This window comes from Lithobates pipiens, unplaced genomic scaffold, assembly GCF_037356315.1.
Source record: "Lithobates pipiens isolate NorthernLeopardFrog02 unplaced genomic scaffold, aLitPip1_a1.2 Scaffold_8, whole genome shotgun sequence".
NCBI lineage: Eukaryota > Metazoa > Chordata > Amphibia > Anura > Ranidae > Lithobates > Lithobates pipiens.
The window spans coordinates 174,602,068-174,629,908 of record NW_027507903.1 but is presented as its reverse complement, the minus strand read 5'-3'; the positions used below and the strand labels follow the sequence as shown (position 1 = coordinate 174,629,908).

Genomic DNA, 27,841 nt, shown 5'->3' with positions numbered 1-27,841 from the left:
TCTGTGTGCAGCAGCCCCCTTTAATATTTACCTGAGGAGGTCCCCCACTGTCCAGTGATGTCCACGAGTGTCTCAGTCCGAGATTCTCCCTCCTGATTGGCCTGTGACACAGCAGCTGTGTTATTGGCTGCCGCTGATGTCAATCAAAGTCAGCTAGCCAATTGGGGGGAGAGGGGATGGGGCTGGTTTGGGGCTCTGTGTCTGAATGGACACAGGGAGCTGTGACTCAGATTGGGTGCCCCATAGCAAGCTGCTTGCGGTGGGGGCACTCAACAGGAGAGAGGGGTCAGGAGCACCGAAGAGGGACCCGAGAAGAGTAGGATCCAGACTGCTCTGTGCAAATCCACTGCAACAGAGCAGATAAGTATAACATGTAGGGTTCCACCGATACCACTTTTTTAAGACCGAGTATTTTTTTATTTTCAAGCACTGGCCGATCCCAATTACGGGTGCTTTTTTTTAAATGTTGTGTGATAGGTGGCACTGATAAGGCGTGGACTGTGTCAGTAGTTTTTTTATTTATTTTTTTATTATTTTTTTACAATATATATATATATATATTTTTGTTCTTTATTTACAATGCTTTCTTTTTTGTGGGGAGGGGTAGTGGATGGTGTCACTGTTGTTTTTTTTATTTTTTATTATTTTTACAATTTTACCTTTAAATATTTATTACATTTTTTTTATCAGCCCTGCTGGGGGGGGGGGGGTTGGTGAGATATCAGAGGTCTAAACAGAACCCTGACAATCTCCCCTTTGAGACAGGAAAAGGAACTAAGGACACACATTCCCCAGTCCATTTCTTTGTAGCCTTAGCTGCACTGAAAATTAATGGAGAGGAGACCGAGGCTCCTCTCAATTCATAAGCTGAAGCATCGTAAACACAGGTTTCGATGTTTGTTATGAATGGACAGAGTCAGTGATCACAGATTACAGATTTACAGGTTCCTTCCTCCACTCTCTATCCTGACAATTCTGAAACAGCAGGGGACCGGAAGAGGACATGGGGAGACGGGGAACCCGAGAGAGGGAGGAGAACACCGGAGAGGGGAAGGACCTCCCAGGGACCCAAAGAGGGCGAGAAGGAGGGGGCCACAGGCCACAGGAGAAAGTTGGGGTGTTCGGTGCAGCGCTGGGGGGAGTTAAAAGCACCGATCTCCCTGTATATAACTTTCAATAAAGCACCCGACAATCACGGGAGGGAGAGGCGTAGCGGCTCTCAGAAAAGCTAAGCAGGGAGATTGTTGCTTTTAACTTCCCCCACTACCGCGCTGATCACTTGTGAGGCTGCCTGGCTCCCCTGCTGAGCTCAGCTTGGGGATGCCTGGCCCGATGTAACAGGTATCGGATTATGCATCGGAACATTTGCAAGAGTACCAATGCTCGTGCAAATGCTTGGATGACAAAAATGAGTAAAATGGTGGAAAATAAAGATTTAATGATGCATAAAAACAAGTTTACATACAATTCATGTACACAGAAATGCACTCATAACATGGTGCCAATTTGTAACCTGGCAATAATTGATAATAACATGCTTACAACCATTGATATTCAAGATAAAACAAGAGGGGCCATCATACTCATAGTTGGATACATATGTTGAGATAATAACATCTGCACTGTCAGTAGGCTTAAGAGCGGTTTAAAGCCATGAAGCGCGTCAAGCTACTGGTGTACGAGCTACACAACCACCATGATATGTGTTTATACTTCTAACAATATAGAATCCAGTTGGATAAATTGTCATAAGGCAATTTAACAGTTAATTCGTAGAGGTTTTTAAAAGTTAAATGGATTCACTTGGTAAGAAAATAAACAGATACATGCCTGAAATGGTAATGGTGTCCCCATATGCATATCTTAATTGTACAGTACAGGACACAGGCAACATATTCATACATCATGGGTTATAGGCTTGTACCTTCAGGTGATTGGACAATGAGAAGCTTTCAAACACACACTTTTCTTCTTCCCTGGGAAATCGGCTTTACTCGTTTTTTTTATTTTTTATTTTGTCTTTATTTTCTTAGAATTAGTGTATCTGGGTTGGTGCAACCTCAGTAAAACCATGAGAGTCATACCTGGACCCCACATTGTGGGGATGGGCCTGTAATGTTTTTTGGGCACTGAATCCTGTGTGGGACACTCACCTTGGCACTTGGTACACCACATTGAGTTAGCTGGTGGGTGCAATACTTGTCTAGGGCCTTGGTTTATTGCTATGGAATCTAGTCCTTGAAGACCCCTTTTGGGGTATGCCTGCCATGACAGGCAAAGTCTGAGCTTTATAAGAAATCCAGTGTGGTATACAGGTTTACCCAGTATCTCCGACCATTACTTAAAATCAAGGCTATATTTGAAATGTATTCCCTTCACAATGTATAACCCAAAATTGCAGTGCTAAAATAGCAAATGCAAATTAAATAAACAGTGATAAGTCCATGGGAACATCTAAAATATTAATGTTCAAATCCGTGAGGAAATCCAAAACAAGTTCTTTATGTGCTCAAATATATATATGCAAAACTTATATGCACACAATTTAATAAAGGGTTTGATTTACTAAAACTGAGTACCAAATTTGGTGCAGCTGTACAGGGTAGCCAGTCGGCTTCTAACTTTTGCGGGGGGGTAAAAGCGCCCACTGGCGGCCGAAATGCGCCGCAAATCCAGCGGTAAAACGCCGCTAAAAATAGCAGCGTTTTACCGCCGACGCTATCAGCGGTGTGGTGTGAAAGGGGTCTTTGTGTCTCAGTCGATATGCTTTAAACATTCTGTGCCAATTTCAGATGACTCCTAACTCTAAGAAATCCTGTGATTGTGATTTCAAGTGCCAATCCACAAAACCCCTTGTAAAGGACTCCCCAAGTAAAAAAAAAAAATTGTCATTTAAAAAATTGTCCCTTTAAGAGCTATGAGCAGAAGTGACGTTTTGACATCACTTCCGCCCTGCAATGATATGGAGACGGGTGGGGGCCATCTTCCCCCTACTTGTCTCCATACCCAGCAAGGGAGAAGATCCGATTGCCTCCACCGCTGCCGATGGCTCAGGTAAGCGGCAGAGGGCAACGGAGTGCGGCAGGAGGGTAATCTTGCAGGGAATGCGCTGCAGAGACCATCACTATCGGAAACCGGATGCGGATACCGGGGTTATGGCAGGTAGCCGCTTCCATAACAACGATATTCCACTCCAAAGTTAGGATGTATATCGGCGTGCGGTGGTCCGGAAGTGGTTAAAACAACAATCCTGATTGCGCACTTACCCCCCCATCCCCATCAGAATAGTGCTCCTCCATTCAGCAGATTACACAGGATTGCTCTTAGATCGGACTGCACAGGGTTTCATTACTCGCCCCCTACCCACATTTCCTGCTGCTGGGAGATGAGCAGTCCTTGGGGGAGATAGGGGGCGGGTAATCAAACTAGAGGTGCACAGAAATAAAAATGTTGGTAGAAAAAATTCTGGGTTGCCTTGGCCCGAAACTGAAAATGACAGTTTATATATATTTTTTATTTTATATATATATATATATATATATATATATATATATATATATATATATATATATATATATATATATATATATAAATTAATTTTTTTATATTGTATTATTTTCGACTTTTTAATTAATATTGTGAATTAATATGAATTTGTCAGCCTTCATCTGCACCTTTAGTGCAAGAAAAATGCATCCCTTTAAATTCTATGTATGTCTTCACACTGGTCCATCGCATTTCCATTGTGGGGTTAAAAAGCTTGTTGCATTTTTTGTCAGCTAAAAAAAACGCACAAAAAAAGCACCTCCCTGTTAAAATGCATCAAAAGCACATCAATAACGCACCCATGTTACGTTTTTGATGCGTTTTGTGAGCTGTAAAATTGCATGTGTTTTTCAGTGACATTGCACACAACTGAAATGTGGCGGCGCACAGCCCACCCCAGCACCTCCTAGACCTCTCCATGGGTTGTAAAACCATAATATAAGTATCATTTAAAGCAGAATTCCAATAATAAAAAAAATAAATCACAAATACTGCAGCTACTTACTTTAAATAATTGCAAACTTACCTGTCCCAGGGTCCAGTGATGCAGGGGAACGAAGCCCCGCTGGTCTCACCCTCCTCTCTGCGGCGCCCGGCTGTGGCTTTGCAGCTGGGCATGCACTGTGCATTCGTGAACCGCGCTGCACACTGTGACTGGATGGGCAATCATCTGGGACCTGTGAAGTGTGCCAGATGATTGCCGAGAGGGAGGGGGAGAGGTACTCTTCCAGTGCCGCGGTGCCCGGGAGGAAATGGGACCTGGAAACCTCCAAAAAGAGGGTTTCTGCTCCCCCCCCCCCACCCCCCACAAAAAAAATGCCAAATATGACATGTCAGGGGGTCACCTTCCCTTAAAGCGGAAGTTCCATTTTTGGGTGGAACTCCGCTTTAAAATAATCAGTGTGACATTCGGCAACTCCAGTGATTGGAAGACATTGCTGTAATCCATAGGGTGTTTGATTCCGTTTTGGAAGGAAAGTAAACTTGTATAGGTCTTTGTCCAGAAAATAATTTTTTCTCTGGTCTTGAGTAGGTGTGAAATAACACTATTATGCCTAGTGAGTTGTAGCTGCAGCTTCCAGGTTACTGATATCAGTATTTATATTTTCCTCCTTTATCCAATAATCATTCAAGCTCTCCAAGCTTATTTGGTTTCTGAGACCACATTGTTTCCTGGAATTAAATTCTTGTTCAAGAGCATTAATGGGTCACTGTGTTCAGGCCGACGGCTGAGAGCCAATTGGAAGTAATGTCATTCTGACCAGAGCTGGCAGCCAAGCATTCATTAAACGAAATGTCAAGTGGGATCCGATTCTGAGCTTCATGTATATATGATTGTGCATCTTACAGTTTATGTACTTGTATTCATACCCTGCAGATCTATGTGTATGACCGTATCGTTAGATGCCCATACATATGCAGAGATGTCATCTTAGGTCTCCTGTATTAATGTGTACAAGGCTTTCCTTAACCTTTCTCACATGCTATACATTTGGGCAGCATTCTACAAGAATAGAGGAAGTGATTGTTCAATTGGCACATTTCTGGCTTTCATATGGCTGTTCTGTTGTCATTTTAGTTGGCTCTTGGCTACCTTCCAGACTCATCATATCAGTCAGACTTGACTCTCAGGCCCCTTCACACCTGAGCATTATATTGCATGTTTTTATGCATTTTCCTACATGTAGCAGTGCTCAACATCAAAAATCCTATTTTTTTTTTTTGTTTGGCTGCTCACATCTCTATGCTCAGTTGCTTGAAACGCGAAGCACAAAAAGGTACAAAATGTTTTGTTTTTGGCTCAATAGACTCCTTTAAAGAGGAGGTCCGCCCACTCGTGCAAAAATGAAAAGCCAGCAGCTACAAATACTGCAGCTGTTGGCTTTTAATAATAGAACACTTACCTGTCCTGGAGTCCAGCGATGACGGCACCGTTGCCGGTAAGGGAACCCGGTAGTGAAGCATTATGGCTTCACACTGGGTCCCCACTGCGCAGGCACGAGACACCGCTGCGCTCTCCTACTGGCCTCGCGGCATAGGGAGGAGGAGGGAGCCAAGCTGCTGATGTAATGCGCCGTGGCCCGGTCTCCCAGAAGTGGGTATAGGGTACCTGTCAAAGACAGGTATCCGCTCCCTCCTTCCACTCGAAAGGTGTCAAATGTGGCACCTTTTGGGGGTTGGGGGGAGGAGAAAAATGAGCGGAAGTTCCACTTTTCAGTGAAGCTCCGCTTTAAATGGCCAACATAAGTTTGTTTTTATGTTTTGTTGTTTGTAGCTTAACTGTTAACTGTTCAAACTGGGTTTGAGGGGGGAGGGTGAACCAGACGTACATTGGGCAGACAGGTCAGTTAGGGGTCAGACATTAATGGAGGGTGGAATGGGGATAGATGGGGGGTGGGATATGGCAGGTGACAAGAAATTTCCCATGTTGCAAACAGCCATTGAAAACTATAGTGCAATTTGTACTACTAAAAATAATATGAAAAACACCAGAGCAAAATATAATAATGCATTAAAGTGTTTGTTCACCAATGCCAGAAGTCTGCCAAGCAAAATAGGTGAGTTGGAAGCTGTGGTGCATGAGGAGAGCTATGATGTAATCGGTATTGCTGAAACTTGGCTTCAATCCTCACATGACTGGGCTATTAATATTCCTGGCTATGCACTCTTTCGGAGAGACAGGGTAAAAAGGAAAGGTGGCGGGGTCTGTCTCTATGTGAGAAGTGATCTCAAAGCAAGTGTGAAAGAGGACCTGGTGGATGGAGAGTGTGATGAGTCCGAAGCATTATGGGTGGAACTGCATTTAGATGGGTGTAGTTCAAAGTTAATCATTGGAGTTTGTTATAGACCACCCAATGTGAATGAGGAGGTGGAGACTCAGCTCCTTGCACAGATGGAAAGGGCTGCAAGGGCTGGGACAGTGATAATAATGGGGGATTTTAACTACCCAGAAATTGACTGGAGTAATGGCACTGCTGGGACAGTTAAAGGGCAAAAAATGATAAACCTATTACAGGACAATTTTATGGTCCAGTTTATTGAGGCCCCAACTAGGAATGAAGCTCTGTTGGACCTGGTAATCTCAAACCATGCAGAGCTTATTACTAATGTCCAGATAAAGGAACACCTGGGTAGCAGTGATCATAACATGATTTCCTTTGATGTTAGCGCTAAACAAGAAATACATACGGGTAAGATAAAAACACTTAACTTCAAGAGAGCTAATTTTCCGAGGATGAGGGCTACTCTCCAGGACTTAGACTGGGAGAGAATATTCGCTTCAATGGGCACAGAACAGAAATGGGAATTCTTCAAAAAGACTGTTGGGGACCTCACTGCAAAGTATATTCCCATGGGCAATAAGTTTAAAAGGCTAAAAACAAAACCTATGTGGCTCACGGCCAAAGTTAAAAAAGCTATAAACTGTAAGAGAAGAGCTTTTAAAAAATATAAAAATGAAGGATCACTAGTGTCATTTAAATGTTACAAAGAAATTAACAGAATATGTAAAAAGGAAATCAAGGATGCAAAAATTCAAAACGAACGACAGATTGCAAAAGATAGTAGGACAAACCCCAAAAAATTCTTCAAATATATTAATAGTAAAAAGGTCAAGTCTGAGAATGTAGGCCCTTTACAAAACAATCTAGAGTTGGTGACTGGGGACAAAGAGAAGGCTAATTTATTAAACACTTTCTTCAGCTCTGTGTACACAAAAGAGCATGGGGGAGCGCATGTCCATAATGGGGGTGATAGTGACACAGCCCCAAATGATCCACAATGGCTCAAAAGTGATATGGTCCAGAAATACTTAGACAGAATAAAGGTGGATAAAGCACCTGGCCCTGATGGCATCCACCCACGGATCCTAAAAGAATTGAGCTCTGTAATTTCAGAGCCATTGTATCTAATTTTTAGGGACTCATTAATGACGGGAATAGTCCCACTGGATTGGCGCAGGGCGAACGTGGTGCCTATATTTAAAAAGGGATCAAAGTCTTTACCAAGTAACTATAGACCTGTTAGCTTAACTTCTATAGCTGGGAAGATACTGGAGCGTTTAATAAAAGACCACATTGACGAGTTCTTGCTGAACAAAAACACTTTAAGCAACAGACAACATGGATTCATGAAAGACAGAAGTTGTCAGACAAATCTGATTTCTTTTTATGAGGAGGTAAGTAAAACCTTGGACAGAGGGGTGGCGGTGGACGTGGTATACTTGGATTTTGCAAAAGCATTCGATACAGTTCCCCACACACGGCTCATGTGTAAGGTAAAGTCTACAGGTTTGGAAATATCAGTTTGTAAATGGATAGAAAATTGGCTAGAAGACAGAATTCACAGAGTAGTGGTTAATGACTCTTACTCTGAATGGTCTAAGGTTATCAGTGGTGTACCCCAAGGTTCAGTGCTGGGACCCTTACTTTTTAACATCTTTATAAATGATATTGGGTCTGGGATCAAAAGTAATATTTCTGTCTTTGCAGATGACACCAAGATATGCAGTGGAATAACGTCTTTACAGGATGTCTCCAATTTACAAGCCGACCTCAATACACTGTCTAATTGGGCGACTATGTGGCAGATGAGGTTTAATGTTGATAAATGTAAAGTTATGCACTTGGGGCCTAAGAATATGCATGCATCATACATGCTAGGGGGAGTACAACTGGGGGAATCCATAGTGGAGAAGGATCTGGGGGTTTTGGTAGACCATAAGCTCAATAACAACATGCAATGCCAAGCTGCTGTTTGCAAAGCGAGCAAAGTCCTTTCTTGTATTAAGAGAGGTATGGACTCCAGAGAAAGAGATATAATTTTGCCCCTGTTCAAATCATTAGTAAGACCTCACCTGGAATATGCCGTTCAGTTTTGGGCACCAGTTCTCAAAAAGGATATCGGGGAACTGGAGAAAGTGCAGAGAAGGGCAACCAAACTGATAAGAGGCATGGAGGAACTCAGCTATGAGGAGAGATTAGAGGAACTAAATTTATTCACTCTTGAGAAGAGGAGATTAAGGGGGGATATGATCAACATGTTCAAATACATTAGGGGTCCGTATAGTGAACTTGGTGTTGAGTTGTTCTCTGTACGGTCAACCCAGAGGACACGGGGGCACTCTTTACGTCTAGAGGAAGAGAGATTTCATCTTCAAGTACGGAAAGGTTTCTTCACAGTTAGAGCTGTGAAAATGTGGAATAGACTCCCGCCAGAGGTGGTTCTGGCCAGTTCAGTAGACTGCTTTAAGAAAGGCTTGGATACTTTCCTGATGGTACATAATATAACTAGGTACTAACATAGGTAAAGTTGATCCAGGGAAAATCCGATCGCCTGTTGGGGGATCAGGAAGGAATTTTTTTCCCCTACTGTAGCAAATTGGCGCATGCTCTGCTGTTTTTTTTTTTTCGCCTTCCTCTGGATCAATTGTGGGCATAAAATTGGGTATCTGGATTGTACGATTATTTTTTATTTTATTTATTTGTTTTTAAGGTTGAACTGGATGGACTTGTGTCTTTTTTCAACCTGACTAACTATGTAACTATGTAACTATGTTTTCAGTTCTCTCCTTGTCTCCCCGAAAAAAAAAAAAAATCATGAGATTGTATACACGTGCAAAAACAGGGCATCTGTGCGCACAGAAATGTGCAATAAATGATTCCAAATCACCTGAAAAACACTTGGCTCTGGTGTCGTTAATAGGGGCTCATTGTTGCAGATTGGGCTATTCCTGAGAAGTTATCGCAGGTGGCCCTAATCTGCCAATGTTATGGCAAGTTTAAAGTGTTTGTAAAGCCACTTGTTTGTGAACATACAGTCCCCAGTGTTTAACGACGTGTCCGTGTTCTAAAAAAAATAAAAATGCTGATTTCTACCTTATTTTACAGCTCTTCCTGGTGCTCACGTGACTGCTCTCTCCTCTCCCGGGCTGACAACTACAGCGGGAGGGGCTGAGAACTCCCACTAATAGACGGGGAGAAGAGAGCAGAGATGTCACATGAGCGCTGGAAGGCGCTGTGAAATAAGGTCAAAATCTGCTAATTTTATTTTTTTTCTAAATAAAACACATACATGATTGTATGATTATATTCTAATTCTGATAACAGGAGGGAAGGGGTGAGGAGCAGAGCGGCACGGTCATAAGCTGACAGGCAGGGAGGGAAGGGGGGAGAGAGAGGAGGACAGAGCAAGACTGCGGATGACACGCAAACAGCAGCCAAGATAATCTGTGGTCATTTTACAGAGGGGAGGGCATAGCCAGGCAGGATCAGCCAGGTATTTCAGGCGTTACATGGGGCCAAATGACACATTACAAGCACTGTGCTGCATGACAGGCGTTAAGGGAAAAGGATTTTTTTTTTCTACGGTAACAAAGCTTTAACTATTCATACACATAAAATTGTGTCTTGTAGAGGGCGTGTGACCTGAAAAGTGGCAGAAATACCAATTTGCAAGCATATGATCAGTGCTGTTTTTTTTCTGCATTTGGTTTCCTTGGTAGGAGTTTTCTAGGGGCAATGTTCAGCATGAACGATTACATCTTTGTGTAGGTGACAGTGTGCTCAGATACAGTTCAAGTTGTGTTTTTTTTTTTTTTTTCTGTTTCTATTGAGGGGAAGGAAATGGGTTTTGTCCTCAAAGTTTAAAACAAATATTTCATGCAACAACTTTTAATGACATACTTGCTTCTCCAGTGGTTAAAAAAAATCATTAACTTTTCAACAAGATAGCAGTTATATAATATCAAAGATCGATTATTGTGGTGTAAACTCAGTATGTTGTGGTAAGATTTCTGCGCTATTTGATGTCTGCATTATTGATGTGAATGCCGCTCCAAAGAGCTTGTTTTTACTACACCGGTGGTTCCAAAGGACATGAAGATGGATTTTTAGTTACCCCATCTGTTTTACAGAAGGGAAAAATGTATGTGGTAAAGTGTGTAATATTGGTTTATTAGTGTTCGTACATTTGATGCATTTATTCTATTGTCCTGTGGCAGGATGCTGAGTGATCATGTGCTCAAATTTGAACCTCTTCTATTGTTGAGCTGTACCTTTCTGGCGGTGGCGGTGTGTGATGGGACAATGCAAGGAAACTGCTTGAGTTCAGAGCAGGGGTAGGCAACCTTAACCACTACAATACAGGGCACTTTCGCCCCCTTCCTTCCCAGCCCAATTTTCAGCTTTCATCGCTCTCGCAATTTCAATGACAATTGCGCGGTCATGCTACACTGTACCCAAATGAAATTTTTATAATTTTGTTTGCACAAATAGAGCTATATTTTGGGGGTATTTATTCACGACTCCGTTGTTTATTTTTTGCGATATAAGAGCAAAAAAAAGCGGAAATTTGGAAAAAAAAACTATTTTTTCTTTTTTATATTTTAAAAGAAATCCAATAAAATCGAATTTTGTCATAAATTTAAGCCAAAATGTATTCTGCTACATGTTTTTGGTAAAAAAAATTCTGTTAAGTGTATAATAATTGGTTTGTGTGATCACGAACATATGTACGCAAATGATCATGTACATATGTGTGCAGGTGATCACGTACATATGTGTGCAGATAATCATTGGGACATGTGATTTTAGTGGGACATGTGATTTTAGTGGGACATGTGTTTTTTTATTTGGGGACATGTCTTTTTATTTTTTGGGGACATGTGTGTTTACACTGTATGGTGATGTGTGTTTACACTAGACTAGTGATCAGTGAGTAAAAAGCTGTAAAAACAGCTCATACTCACTGATCACCAGCCAGCTGCAGCGATCTGCTCTCCTCTCCTCAGCAACAACTTCCGTGTGTGGAGAGCCGATTGCCTAGCAACTGGCTGTTTGTTTTGATCACATGACGGCTGTGATTGGACACGGCCGTCATGTGATCAGGAGGGCCATTCACAGAGCCCTCCTGCTGATCCGAGATGCGCCGTGTCCGGGTGACACGAGCGCATCGGGATCTCGCCGCTGTGCGGGAACGTGCGTGCGATCCCCTCCTTCTGAAGGACGTTCCTGAACGTCCAGTCAGAAGGAGGCGGCTCCCACCCGGCCATATATGTGCATTGGCCGGGTGGGAAGTGGTTAAAGAGGTGGAGATCTACCTGAACAACATGGGAGAAGCCAAAAATCACCGGCATAGGGTTACCACCTTACACCTGATTTAAACCTCTAATTGCCACACTACTGTGTCTTAATCGTGTGCATTGCGCGGCAATCATGGGTTTAAATCAGGTGGGTTGAGTTGAGTCCTGCTTTTTACCGCCCCCAATTCATACACCCTTTAGCTGCTGAGGCAGCTGCCAAAGGTGTTTACATGACGCAGCAGGAATTAAACCCCCTGTTGCTTTTGGTGGGTGCTTCTGCCTGCCGATCGCAACTCATTCAATTAAATAGTGCCACTCTGCAAGTGCCCCGCAACTGCCTGCTTTAACCCCTTTTTTGCTGTATTGCACAAGATTGCAGGGCATTTGTGGAGCAGCCTCATTCCCTTGAATGGATCATGCTTGGTAAGTGTTTTTTTTTTTTTTTTTTAAGCCTGCGGTGTGTGATCCCCGTGGCGTTAGTCTCCAGACGGGGACTGAGGTACTCACTGGGTCCCTCCGGCCGAAACCACACGGGGACCCCCCCTTTCTCTGGAAGGTCTGCCGAAACAGACCCACCCAAGTACTCGGTGGGGCTCCCCCGAAGGAAGACCCCATGAGAGAGTGCAAACCAAGCCAGAATGCCATGCCTGCCCTCTCCCAAGACTTTCAGGGTACGCCCGAGGACCCACACCCTACTAATCACACTGTGACAAAACGTGTAACACATTCAACAAAAAAGTGACAAAGGAGGAATAAATTTAAAAGAGAAAAGAAAGTGGGGAAAAGGAAGTGGGAGAGGTGAAAGTGGCCATTGAGCAATGCAATGGCTGACCCTTCGGCCATGCTTGGTAAGTGCTACACCCTCCAAACATGACAGAGCGTACAGCTCCTGTTGTGGCTCCTACGTGTCCCAGTGCAGCTAAAAGGGATGCACGTGGTAAAAACACATCTTAACACTGGGGTTTTACCACTTCCCAAACGACAAATGTAAATGAACCCTTATTGGTCTTGTGCCCCCTATAAGGTTGCTTTCACACCAATATACTGCAGTTTACCTTCACCGCAGGTACAGCGCAGTGCATCTATGACTTTCCTGGGTTAGCTGGACTTTGCCGTAGACTTCTGTTATACCCTGCAGGTGTGGGGCACTTTCTGAAAGCACATCAAAACTCCTGCATTTAGAAAGTGCACTAAACCCACAGCTTATAATAGAAGTCTATGGCTAAGCACAGCAAACCCGCAGGAAAGCTTGCAGGTACAGACTGCACTTCATCAATGGTGTGGGTAAACCGCAGTGTGAAAGCAGCCCTATGCTATTATGCCCAGTATATTGCTTCACACTGACCTGAAGATCTCTTCGTTTACGGTTGCTGGCACCACTCTGGAGACCGCTAGCCGGGATAAGAGGTGGAGGGCAGCTGGTATCGCTCTGTGTGGGACAGGAGCCGGCACTAAAGAGGAGACATTGGCTTATGGGGCTCTTGCTTTCTACTACTACCGCTTTAATTTTACAGGTAGAGCCTCTGCATTGCACTCTGTTGGATTACTCTGCAATAGCGTGCCAGCAAGCCCAGACTGCGACCTACCAGTTACCTGTCCGCGATCTACTGGTTGCTCACTCCCAGTTTAGAGAATATAGCATAACATTTGTGTTTTCAAATTGTTGTGAAATAACCCTTTTTTCAGTGTCTAGTGGTCCTCCTTATAAGGCATGAAAGACCACAATTGTATTCTGATAACCTTAGGTGGTCGATTCATGCTATTATAGTTGTTGGCGCTGTGAAACAATATTTTCTGGTTTTGATACCTGGGCTGCAGAGTGGTTACTAAAGTTTACTTTATAAACCATTGGGGTTACAGGAGTTGGTAAGGTTAGGATTGCACACACTATTATTTTCTTTATATGTATAAGCAGCTCAAGCTGTCAAGCCAATATGACAGGGATGGGACCCACTATAACATTTCTTGGGGTACCTTGGACAGTTACAGCACCACCTTTTTTTTTCTTTTTCTTTTTTCTTTTTTTAAATGGTTCATGCACAAGGCTTTTTGGAACCCTGCCCCCCTCCGGTGTCGCATTTGCCACCTTTCAGGGGGGAGGGGGGTGCAGATACCTGTCTAAGACAGGTATTTGCACCCACTGTCGGGTATAGACTCCAACGGGAGTCTATGCCTCTTCCCGTCCCGCTGCGCTGTCTGCTGGGACACACACGGGTCACAGAAACAGCACGGACCATTTAGATTGCCATGCGCGACAGGGAACTGGGAAGTGAAGCAGCAAGGCTTAATTTCCTGATTCCCATAGCGAAGATGGCGGCGGCATCCGAGTACCAAGGGACGGTTTGGTCTTAGGTGCCGACATCGCTGGACCCTGTGACAGGTGAGTGTCCTTATTTTAAAAGTCAGCAGCTGCAGTATTTGTAGCTGCTGACTTTAAAAAAAAATGCAGGTCTCCCGCTTTAAAACAGCTGAAAACGGTTCACAGGAGTGCAGAACAATCTGAACTCCTGTCCAGAAGAAGTACAGCCAAAATAGTTTTGGCTATAATTCTCCTTTTAATTTTTTTTCTTTTTTAAAGCGGTTACAGGAAACAGGTGAAAATAATCAGTGAACTCCTAAAACTAGCAAATACGCATTGCAAATGTGTGTAAAATCTGAAAATGATCTCATTTGACCTTAAAGCGGTAAAAAAATTTTTTTTAACATATTGCAGCTTACCAATCTTTAAGTGTGGTGGCTGCACATTTTTATTTGTTTTATTTTTGTATTTTTTTCCTTTTACTTTGACTTGATAGTCTGGGCAGTAACACACTTCTTGCCTTAGGATGTATTCACACTAGATGCAATGAGACTTCATTGAGTGGCTATGCCAGGGCAGTCCCACCGCATGACCAGGCAAAATTTAGGGTCTCTGGCATACGTGGTTTACATCACTACATTGCAATGGTGTGCACTGAAAAAAATTACTGTGCACAAACTTACTGGTCAGGACAATAGATGAAAAATGCCTGCAAAATTAAAACAAATGCAGCCAACACATCTAAGAATTGGTAAGCTGCCATATAAATTTGTTTTGTGGCTTAATACAATAATAGCTGCGTCTGGTGTATTTCCATGCATACAAATTCCAGAATTCACCTCACAGGGTCATTGGGAGGCCATGGAGCTCAGGTTGGGTAACTTTGTAATCTGTAATTCCTGCCTCCAATTTATATTCAAGTTTTTAAGGCAGGTTTGAATCTGAAACCAACTTCCAATGGTGGGACACCGAAAGTAAGAGGGGGAGCCAGTAATGCGAGGAACCCTAGAAGAGAAGGTTCGGGCCACGTTGTACAATTCTATTAAACGGGGATCATTGTCTTGCTGAAATGTCCACCTTAGGCCGCGTACACACGGGCGGACTATCCATCCAACGAAGTCCGTCAGACAATATGACAGACAGTCCGTCCTACTTTTGAATGAACGGACTTGACCACACACGACGAACAGACAGTCCGCTGAAAGCTTGCGCGATGACGTGTACAGCACGTACGACGGGACTAGAAATACGACGTCCAATACACTGCAATGCAACCTTCGGCCGTGTAAATCCTTTCTGAGCATGCGCCATACTTAGTCCGTCCAACTTGCCTACTCACGAGCGGACTGTCCGCTGAAACCAAGTTTGGACGGACAATATTACGGAAATTCCGAAAGACTTAGTCCGCCAGACTGTCCGCTGAAAAAGTCCGCTGAAGCCCACACACACGAGCGGATTGTCCGCTGAAACACGTTTCAGCGGACCAAGTCTGTCAGACAGTCCGCCCGTGTGTACGCGGCCTTAGTTTCATCTTCTTCATCCTGGTAGATGACAGCAGATTTTTATCAAGAATGTCTTTTTTTCCATTCATCCTTCCTTCAATGATATGAAGTTTGCCAGTACCGTGTGCTGAAAAACAGCCCTGCCCACACCATGATGTTCCCACCTCTAAACTTCACTAAACTTCACTATTGATATTGGGGTGATGTGCAGTGCCATTTGACCTTCAAACACGGTGTGTATTATGGCATCCAAAGTGTTCAATTTTGGTCTCATCTATATTTAGGCGTGTCTAAATGTTGTCCAGCAAACTTTAAACAAGCTTCAACATGCTTTTTCTCCAGCAGTGGAGTCTTGCGTGGTGAGCGTGCATACAGGCCTTGGCGGTTGAGTGCATTACTTATTGTTTTCTTTGAAACAATTGTACCTGCTAATTCCAGGTCTTTCTGGAGCTCTCCACAAGTGTTCCTTGAACAACTCTTAATTATTTTCGCTCCTCTGTCGGAAATCTTTTGGGAAGCACTTGTTTATGGTGAAAGGATATTCCTTGCACTTCTGGATTATAGCCCCAACAGTACTCACCGGAATATTCAGAAGTTTAGAAATCCTTCTGTAAACAATATCAGTATGTTTTTAAACAATAAATTTGAAGGTCTTGAGAGCGCTCTTTGCTTTTACCTACTATGAGATGTTTCTTGTGTGACACCTTGGTAATGAGACCCCTTTTTATAGGCCATCAGTTGAGACTGAAGCATCTGATATTAATTTGTACTGACGAGGCAGGATTGCTTTCTAATTGCTGATAAATTTCAGCTGGTGTCTTGGCTTTCGATACCTTTTTGCACCTCCCTTTCTTCATGTGCTCAATACTTTTTTCTTGTGTCAGTCCATTTTATTACACATAACTTAGTTCCCTCAATGAACTGTAGCTCACCAGTGCCTGCAGCACTCATGCAGCCCCTGACTGACACGCCCACCATGCTTGACTGTAGGAAAGACACACTTGTCTGTACTCCTCACCTGGTTGCCGCCACACACGCTTGACACCATCTGAACCAAATAAGTTTATCTTGAGCTCATCAGACCACAAGATATGGTTCCAGTAATCCACATCCTTCGTCTGCTTGTCTTTAGCAAACTGTTTGCGGACTTTCTTGTGCATCATCTTTAGAAGAGGCTTCCTTCTGGGATGACAGCCATGCAGACAAATTTGATGCAGTGTGCGGCGTATGGTCTGAGCACTGACATGCTGATTCAACCCCCCCGCCCCTTCAACCTCTGCAGCAATACTGGCAGCACTCATACGTCTATTTCCCAAAGACAACCTCTGGATATGACACTGAGCACATGCACTCAACTTCTTTGGTTGACCATGGTGAGGCCTGTTCTGAGTGGAACCTGTCCTGTTAAACCGCTGCATGGTCTTGTCCATCGTGTTGGAGCTCAGTTTCAGGGTCTTGGTAATCTTCTTATAGACTAGGCCATCTTTATGTAGGGCAACAATTCTTTTTTTAGATCCTTAGACTTCTTTGCCATGAGGTGCCATGTTGAACTTCCAGTGACCAGTATGAGAGAGTGAGAGCAATAACACCAAATTTAACACATCTGCTCAAGTCACATGACACCGGGGAGGGAAAATGGCTAATTGGACCTAATTTGGTAATTTTCACTTAGGGGGGTACTCACTTTTGTTGGCAGCAGTTTAGACATTAATGGCTGTGTGTTATTTTGAGGGGACGGCAAATTGACACTTATACAAGCTGTACACTCACTACTTAACACTGAAAAAATTATACTTTGCTACAATGTAGTCACATGAAAGGATATAATAAAATATTTCCAGAAATGTGAGGGGTGTACTCACTTTTGTCAGATCCTGTGTGTGTGTGTGTATATATATATATATATATATATATATATATATATATATATATATATATATATATATATATATATATATATATCTCTATATATCTATATATATATATATATCTATATATCTATATATATTGTGATCAAATTAAAAATCTGAAAACGTAAATAGTTTGGGAGAAAGCGCGGAAATTTCTCCTATTTCTTGTAAGTGCACAGCTTATTATAACTATTTTGGTAGAAACAATATATGTATAACATATTGACATCTGTGAATATACTGTATTAATTCCATTTTCTTTTCTTTTCCTAGACATGCACTTATTTGGACATTACCCAGCTCATGATGATTTCTATCTAGTCGTATGTAATGTCTGCAATCAGGTAGTGAAGCCCCAAGTATTCCAGTCACATTGCGGTAAGTAAATAAACCTTGCATACAATTCGTATTTTAAGCCTTTATTTCATAAGGATAAGGTCCATCTCATTGTGTGTTTTTTAAATGTAAATTATATTTGCAACCTGCATGCAATTGTAAACCGATACTTCAGTAAAGCACTTATTCTGAAAAGTCTGAGAATTTAAACTTTCCTAGCTGCACCTTGTATTTTTCATGGTGTCATTTGTTGCCTTGTAGTGGAGTAAATCTTCACATTCTTGTGTAATTTCTGTTTGTATTCAAACATGTGGCATGGCACTGCACAGGTATTGCATGACCTCTTTCTGTGGTCTGAGAACTGACGTTTCTTGTGAAGAAATAACATATACCACAATCCCTGGGTCTCTCAGTCTTGTACTCTGCAGGTGAGAGCTAAATAGTAATTGGATCAGACACAGACACAAACAGGCAGACAAATTAACAGAGAGCTCACATATGCTGGAAGAGAGATGTTTTCATCACATTAGCACTCTCGCATTTGTGATGCAACACAGAGGAAATGGATAGGCATCCAATGAACGCCATGTAACCCCAAAAAGGAAGCTGCCTGTCCCTAAGGACAAGGAAGCTGAATTATTTATGGACATAGGGGAATAGAATCGCCATGACACTATAAACAATATGTGAACTAGAGGTCGACCGATATGGGTTTTTCTCTGGCCGATGCTGATATTCAGAAATTGCGGCGGCCGATATATGATGCTGATTTTTTTGGGCCGATATGTTGGGCCGATTTTTTTTCCCCTCCCCCCCATCTCATACAATCCAAGTTAGACACCTTTCACACTGGGGTGTTTTTCAGGCGCTTTTGTGCTAAAAATAGTGCCTGTAAATTGCCTTCAAAACGGCTCCCCTGCAGTCTGTGTGAAAGTGCTTGTGCTTGTGTTGTGCTTTTACAATGAGGAGATGCGCTGGCAGGACGTTAAAAAAAAATCCTGCAAGCAGCATCTTTGGAGTGGTGTATACCGCTCCTCCACCACTCCTGCCCATTGAAATGAATGGGCACCACTGCTGAAGTGCATGCAATGCGATTTGGCAGCAGCGCTTCACAAGCGCATTTAACCCCTTCCTCGGCCACTAGCTAGGTTATAAGTGCCCCGCTAGCAGCCGAATAGCGCCGCTAAAATGACGGTAAAGCCCCGCTAAAACTAGCAGCGTTTTACCGTCGATGCCTGCCCGCTCCAGTGTGAAAGCAGCCTTAAGTAATAAGTGATACAGAAAATTTCTTACATTTAAACATTTATTAAACAAAACAAACCTCCAATCAGTTCACTTGTAGGTATAATTTAGATTAAAAAAAAAAACTATATATTAAATACACAAAAGCAGGTACTCAAAACTTTTGGACGAAAAAAAAGGGCTAACTTTACTGTTTGTTTTTTTTTTTTTTTTTTTAATCTGTGTATTTTTTCTAAAAAAAAATTGCGTTTTGAAAGACCTCTGCACAAATACCGCGTCACATAAAATATTGCAACAACCGCTATTTTATTCCCTAGGGTCTCTGCTAAAAAATATATATATCATTTTTGGGGGTTCCAAGTGATTTTCTAGCAGAAAATACAGGATTTTTACTTGTAAGCAACAAGTGTCAGAAAAGATTTAGTCTTTAAATGGTTAAACTGAGAATTCTACAGGAGTTCAGTCCATTGAAGAAGAAACATTGTATCTCTTTGATCTTTTCTTGGCAGCCTGCCCAGAGAGGAGGAAAGTCACTTAATTTCAAGCAACTTATGGTGACTTCTATTACAGAAGTCTTTTGTAAGTCATGCTATATAATCAGCCTTTTTATCAGCACAATCGGCCAATGCCAATTAATTAAAAAATGCCAAATATCGGCTGATATATCGGTCGACCTCTAATGTGAACCCATCATTATAAGGTAAGCCGAGCAAACACAGAGATGATAACTACACCTAGTTAAAACAACAAAAACATTTGAAAGTGTACAATGCCTTTACTGTAAAGTAACAACACAATCCTGCATTCCCCTAAAGCAGTGTTTCTTGAATTGGCAGATCACTGGTGACTTATGGTGCACTGACTATGATTGTAAGCACATATACTGATGGGGGAGGTAGAGCACATGTGAGGCCTTGCAATTGGCAGTGGTGGTGTTGGCCTGCTGTGTGTATGGCAATTGGATGTCGGACCACCTATCGGGTCTGTGTGAGCCTCCTGTGGACCTCATTCCACTGTGATGCATGGTACCACAGCTCAGGCCCTGAAATGCGTCAGCTGTGTCTAAGCAGACATTTGCTGTACAACCCATTTCTATATAATGTTCCTGTATTTTCCAGTTGTCATATTCTTTTGTTCAGTGGCTATACAGTACTAGGCAAAGGTTTTAGGCGGGTGTAAGGAAATGCTGTAAAGTAAGAATTATATGTTTATTTTGTTTTGTATGTGTACAAGTAACATCTTTTATATGAATGATTGCTTGAGAAACGTGTTTCTTAATGTTTTCTTTAACTGTAAATGGTAAAGCGCCACATACCACTTAATTACATGTTAAAGTACAATGTACACATCTGCTGTCTTCATTCACAAAAAAGTCAACATTTCCTGCGTCGTGCAGTTTTTTACATTTACAAAAATTCCCAGGAAATAGCCTTATGACTCAGGCTAATTAGCTAGAATTAAAGTAAACAGGTTTTGAGAGAACTGTGCGGATAACCTTTGCTGACATCTCACTCTGAAAATATTGCTTGACTGTCCTGATTCAGTAGCTTCATTACCTTGAGGCACTGACCTGAAAAAGTATGCAATTAAAGTGATTGTAAAGTCTCGATTTAAAAAAAAATAAAATAATAAAAAACATGCCATACTTACCTCCTCTGTGCAGTTGGTTTTGCACAAAGCAGCCTGTGTCCCCCTCTTCTCAGATCCCTCTTTGCTGCTCCTGGCCCCTCCCTCCTATTGAGTACCCCCACAGCCAGCAGCTTCCTATGGGAGCACTGGAGCCGAGTCACAGCTCCGTGTGTCCATTCAGACACGGAGCCCTGCTCCCTCTCTACCCTGATTAATTGTCTGACTTTGACAGCTGCGGGAGGCAATGGCACCGATGCTGTGCCTCATCCATTCAGGAAGAGTGTCCCAGACGGCTTAGACATTCCCCATTTTGACAGGGAGAGTAGAGAGAGATCTGCTGTTCCGAGTGATCAGGAACAGCGATCTCTTTTCTCCTCCAGTCAGTATACTGCCCCCACAGTTAGAAACACCTCCCTAGGGAACACATTTAACCCCTAGTGTTAACCCCTTCCCTGCCAGTGACATTTATACAGTGATCAGTGGCTATTTTTAGCTCTGATCACTGTATAAATGTGACTGGTCCCAAAAAAGTGTCTGATCAAATGTGTCTTCCACAATGTCGCAGTCCTGCTAAAAATAGCAGATCGCCGCCATTACTAGTAAAAAATAAATAATAAAAATGCCAAAAATCTATCCCCTATTTTGTAGACCCTATAACTTTTGCGCAAACCAATCAATATACGCTTATTGCGATTCTGGTAAAAAATAAAAAAAATATGTAGAAAAATACATATTGGCCTAAACTGGTGAAGAATTTTTTTTTTTAGGGGGGATATTTATTATAGCAAAAAGTAAAATAATTGTTTTTTTTGTTTTATTTTTTTTCAAAATTGTCTTTTTTTTTGTTTATAGCGCAAAAAATAATAACCGCAGAGGTGATCAAATACCACCAAAAGAAAGCTCTATTTGTGGGAAAAAAAAGAACATAAATTTTGTTTTGGGTACAATGTCACATGACTGCACAATTGTCAGTTTAACTGGTTCCCGACCAGCACACGCCGATGTACGTCGGCAGAATGGCATGGGCAGGCATATTGGCGTACAGGTACGTCCAATCTTCAATGCCGCCCTGCCATCGCAAGCGCGCCGGTGGCGGTGCTCTCGCGTGCCGGTCGGGACCCCCATGAGTCCGGTCGCGGGTCCCGCGGACTCGATCGCCGCGGGCATACCCGCGATCGTCTCACGGGGCGGCTGAACGGAGGAAATGCCGTTGTAAACAGCATTTCCACATTCTGCCTAGCAACTAGTGATGCTGATCTCTGCTCCATGTGATTGAAGCAGAGATCAGTGTTCACTAAATGAAAGCCCAGCCTCCCCACAGTTAGTAACACACCCCTAGGAACACTTAACCCCTTCACTGCCAGTGTCATTTACACAGGAATCACTGCATTTATATACAGTGATTGTTGTATAAATGTGAATAGTCCCAAAAATGTGTCAAAAATGTATGATGTGTCCGCCATAATGTCGCAGTCACAATAAAAATTGCTGATTGCTGCCATTACTAGTAAAAAAATAAATAAAATAAAAATGAATAAAAATGCCATAAAACCATCCCTATTTTGTAAACGCTATAACTTTTGCGCAAACCAATCAATAATCGCTTATTGCGTTTTTGTTTTTTTTTTACCAAAAATATGTAGAAGAATACGTATCTGCCTAAACTGGGGGAAAATTTTTTTTTTTAGATATTTTTGGGGGATATTTATTATAACAAAAAGTAAAAAATGTGTTTTTTTCAAAATTGTCGCTCTATTTTTGTCTATAGCGCAAAAAATAAAAACCACAGGGGTGATCAAATACCACCAAAAGAAAGCTCTATTTATTGGAAAAAAGGACGTCAATTTTGTTTGGGAGCCACGTCGTGCGACCGTGCAATTGTCAGTTAACCACTTCAGCCCCGGACCAATAAACACCTTAAGGACCAGAGGTCTTTTTCCAATTTCGCACTGCGCTGCTTTAACTGGTAATTGCGCGGTCATGCAATATTGCACCCAAACGAAATTTGCGTCCTTTTCTTCCCACAAATAGAGCTTTCTTTTGATGGTATTTGATTGCCTCTGCGATTTTTTTTTTTTGCGATATAAATGGAAAAAGAGCGAAAATTTTGAAAAAAAAAGATATTTTCTTCTTTTTGTTATAAGAAAAATCGAATAAACTAAATTTTAGTCATACATTGAGGGCAAAATTTATTCAGCCACATGTCTTTAGTAAAAAAAATGTCAATAAGCGTATATTTTTTGGTTTGCGCAAAAGTTATAGCGTCTACAAACTAGAGTACATTTTCTGGAATTTACACAGCTTTTAATTTATGACTGCCGATCTCATTTCTTGAGGTGCTAAAATGGCAGGGCAGTACAAATCCCCCCCAAATGACCCCATTTTGGAAAGTAGACACCCCAAGGAAATTGCTGATGGGTATGTTGAGCCCATTGAATATTTATTTTTTTTGTCCTAAGGGATTGAATAATGACAAAAAAAAAAAAAAAAAAATTTTTTTTACAAAAAGTTGTCACTAAATGATATATTGCTCACACATGCCATAGTTATATGTGGAATTGCACCCCAAAATATATTCCGCTACTTCTCCCGAGTATGGGGATACCACATGTGTGGGACTTTTTGGGAGTCTAGTCGCGCACGGCTTCCCGAAAACCAATCACCACCTTCAGGATTTCTAAGGGTGCAAATTTTTGATTTAACTCCTCACTACCTATCACAGTTTCGAAGGCCATAAAATGCCAAAATAGCACAAAACCCCCCCAAATGACCCCATTTTGGAAAGTAGACACCCCAAGCTATTTACTGAGAGGCATGTTGAGTCCATGGAATATTTTATATTTTGCCAAAAGTTGCGGGAAGATTACAAACTTTTTTTTTTTTTGCACAAAGTTGTCACTAAATGATATATTGCTCACACATGCTATGGGCAGAAGTCAAATTACACCCCAAAATAAATTCTGCTGCTTCTCCCGAGTACGGGGATACCACATGTGGGGGACTTTTTGGGAGCCTAGCCACGTACGGGACCCCGAAAACCAAGCACTGCCTTCCGGATTTAAATATAAAATATTACCAAAAAACCTGTTAGCGATGGCAGGGATCAGGCCTGACTCTGCGATCGCTGCAGTTATGTGTTTAGTGTTTTGTAAGTGACAGTGATCGATCGATACTGCACTTGGGTGGGCTGGGCAGAGGGGCAAAACGCAGGTGCTAGCAGGTATCTGGGCTGATCCCGCTAACAATGCGTTTTTTTGGAACCCTAAACTGCTGGGGACGCTAGTATAGATCTGATCAGATCAGATATTGATCTATTCAGATTCTATAGCACTACGGGAGGTGTATGCTTTGCGTGTGGGTGTTAGCGGTACTGGCACTAACCTAGCGCTGCCTGGGGCGACGCAGACCCTGACCCTAAAACCTAATTGATATCACCCGCCGGGTGATCAGGGGGTTAAACCTTTATTGGGTAATAAATGGTGGGTGCCCTGATGCTATAAAAAACAAACTAACCAGAGTCACCCGTAACACTTATACGGTGATCAGTGGTGAAAGGGTTAACTAGGGGCAATCAGGGGGTTCAAATTTTTATTAGGTAGTATATGGGGGGTCCCTGGCGCTATATAAAAACCTGACGGGAAACCTAAATAACTAACTGGCTAACCAGCGTCACCAGTGACACTTATACTGTGATCGCTGGTGAAAGGGGGTGAAAGGGTTAACTAGCAGCAATCAGGGGGTTAAAACCATTATTGGGTAGTATATCGGGGTACCTAGCGCTATAAAAACCTGGCGGTGAACCTAAAAAAATAACTAGATACCTAGCGACACTAGCGACACTGATGCAGCGATCAGAAAAATGATCGCTTAGTGACACTGGCAAAAGGGGGTGAAAGGGTTAACTAGCGGCAATCAGGTGGTTAAAACCATTATTGGGTAGTATATCAGGGTACCTAGCGCTATAAAAACCTGGCGGTGAACCTAAAAAAATAACTAGCTACCTAGCGACACATGCAGCGATCAGAAAAATGATCGCTTAGTGACAATGGCAAAAGGGGGTGAAAGGGTTAACTAGCTGCAATCAGGGGGTTAAAACCATTATTGGGTAGTATATCGGGGTACCTAGCGCTATAAAAACCTGGCGGTGAACCTAAAAAAATAACTAGCTACCTAGCGACACTAGCGACACTGATGCAGCGATCAGAAAAATGATCGCTTAGTGACACTGGCAAAAGGGGGTGAAAGGGTTAACTAGCGGCAATCAGGGGGTTAAAAACATTATTGGGTAGTATATCGGGGTACCTAGCGCTATAAAAACCTGGTGGTGAACCTAAAAAAATAACTAGCTACCTAGCGACACATGCAGCGATCAGAAAAATGATCGCTTAGTGACACTGGCAAAAGGGGGTGAAAGGGTTAACTCTAGGGGCAATCAGGGGGTTAAATCTTTATTGGGGGGTGATAGGGGGCTACCCTGGACCTAACACTAACTGTCCTGACAGTTTTTACTGTCACAACTGACACTGAATGCATTGATCAGTAAAGAAATGATCAATGCAATCAGTGACACTGTGACTGGGGGGGGGAGGGGGGGCGGGGGGCGATCGGGGGGGGGGTTTGTGTGCCTGTGTGTACCTACATGTCAGTGTAGTGTTGGTGCACACTTACTTTTAGTCTTCTCCTCGTAGTCCGGTCAAAAAGACCGCCCCGAGGAGAATGACATCACTTCCTCCTTCCTGTGTAAACAATACACATTGGGAGGAAGCTTCTCATTGGCCAGGAGCGATCCAGAGGGGGTGGCCGAAAACGAACGGCCATCCCCTCATCACGGAGCGCTCCTGGAGGGAACCGGACCGTCGTATCCAACGGGAGGGGGTCCGATTGGACCCCCCACCCGCTGGAAGGCAATCACGTACATCTACGTGATTGTGCCTGCCTGTGCCATTGTGCTGACGTACATTGGCAATACGGCGGTCCTGAAGTGGTTAAAGCGACGCAGTGCCGAATCGCAAAAAGTGGTCTGGTCTTTGACCAGCAAAATGGTCCGGTCTGTAAATGGTTAAGCAACGCAGTGCTGTATCGCAAAAAATTGCCTGGTTATTAAGGGGGCAAATCCTTCCAGTCCTTAAGTGGTTAAGAAGTTCTGACTTCACTTGCTTGCATGCTGGATAGTGTATTAAAGGGCACACAGCGCAGCGCCTCAGTGTGAAAGCACTCGGGCTTTCACATTGGGATTGCAGATGAGGCTTCTTTCAGGCGCTTTACAGGCGCTTTCTTTAACGCTAAAGCGCCTGAAAAATACCCCAGTGTGAAAGGGGTCTTAAGAGAAGCATTGTTACAAATTTGTTACATCTTGCAGCTGTGTATTGAGAGCATTGTTTAAACAAAATGTATTGTATCAGGGCAAAAAGTGGAAATCGTTACTGTGAATAGTGATACCAAAGTCTCGTTTTGTGTTTTTTTTTTTTTTTTTTTTTTTTTTTATACTTGCCTTCTCTGTGCAGTGGTTTTGCACAGAGCAGCCCCGTCCCTCCTCAGTGCTCCTAACCCTTCCCTTCTGTTGAGTGCCCCCACAGCAAGCTAGGGAGACACCCGAGCCAAGCTGCAGCTCCGTGTGTCAATTTAGACACAGAGCCACTGCTCAGCCCGCTCCCTCTCTCTTCTCATTGGCTCACTGACTTTAACAGAAACGGGAGCCAGTGGCACGTTGCTGCTTTCTCAGCCAATGAGGGGGGAAGAGTCCCAGACAGCCGAGTCTCTCATGCAACATCATTGGATTGAGATGAGTCTAAAGTATGAGGCAGGCTGCTGCATGCAGAAGGCTTTTTATCCTAATGCCTAGAATGCATTAAGATAAAAAAACCTTCTGCCTTTACAATCACTATAAAGTGATTTAAGTCACATATACAAATTTCGCTTGCATCCACTTTTTTGGAAGATATTAAAGCACAGTATGCCAGTTTTATTTTTTATTTTTTATCCTTCATTATAATCCTAAATGCCTTTTTTGCACAGCTCTGCTGTGCGGTCAAGTGACCTCCCTCCGCTCTTCTTCCCCGATCTAAGGAGAGCAGCAGGAGTGGCTGAGATTCCCCTCTGACGTATGCCAGCCAACAGAGGGATGTCACTTGACTGCACAGCTATGCAAGCAGGTAGATAGAATTATAATTGAAAAAAAACGAACATACTGTGCTATATGTATTCGTAAAACCGAAAGGATGCAAATTATTTATTTATATATATATATATATATTACTTTACAGGAATAGCCAGAGGGGTGGGGAGGAGATCGGCTCTCACTACACAGACTACTGAGCTGACAGGCAGGAAGAGGGAGAGCCTGACCACACACTGTGATGGCGGAAGGACATAAACTGACCACGGTATCATATATCACCAGCCATGATTACTGTGGTCAGTACATAGAATGGGACAAATCACACAGCACAAGCACTATGCTGTAGATCAGTAATGGTGAACCTTGGCACCCCAGATGTTTTGGAACTACATTTCCTACGATGCTCAACTACACTGCAGAGTGCATCAACATCATGGGAAATATAGTTCCAAAACATCTGAGGTGCCAAGATTCACGATCACTGCTATAGATCATGCTTTAAAGGAACAGGAGCATTTATTTATGTTGGGTTACAACGACTCTAAAGTGTACCTGTGATCAAACTTTTAAGTCCTATACTTATTTCCACATTGTATGTAAAACATTTTTAGCCTACTCCTATTAATCCAAAGGATCTTGAAATTTGTAAATTTACTTTGTAGAGGTCCCCACATTTATTCCTTGAATTCTGTGACATGTATTCACTGTACCCTGTGAGTAGGCACTGCTGTGTAACGGGTGTAATGCCTAAATATATTTTTAGCTGGCATTTATAGGACTATGTGCATTCCAAAATCAAGGCTGCTGCCTAAACTATGATTGATTTTACTGGCCTTGACAGGCAGACAGGTAGGGGGACACATGATTTGACTGCCCTTAAGCTTGTATCGCAACCAGAATTCCCTACACATGTTTTGTCTATTGAGCATGGAGAAGTAGAGTGCAGACCACACCTTACCAGAGACACAAAGGCAGAATGGGACTCTATGCAAAGTCACCCCCTATTCCTTGGATTGACATAGGTTAAGACTGCAGTAGGCACAGAAAAGCTGTCAAATTGACGTGGGCTTTCCTACTTGGTAGTCCTACTTCCAGTGATTTATGCTTTAAGGTGGTCTCAACCTCGAAATCTTGGGTTTTATTGTCCTACATTATGATTCAATGAGTGATTGTGTGGAT

At 42.6% G+C, this 27,841-nt stretch overlaps 1 protein-coding gene across 2 annotated transcripts in view; it reads left to right on the top strand.

Moving 5' to 3' along the window:
• The window catches only part of ATXN7L1 (ataxin 7 like 1), a 192,581-nt gene that overhangs the window by 49,238 nt on the left and 115,502 nt on the right, over positions 1–27,841 (top strand). For both annotated transcript variants that reach the window (XM_077472254.1, XM_077472253.1), the window contains exon 3: positions 17,611–17,715. In XM_077472254.1, coding sequence (XP_077328380.1) covers positions 17,611–17,715 — 105 coding nt within the window. The remainder of the gene's footprint in view (positions 1–17,610; positions 17,716–27,841) is intronic.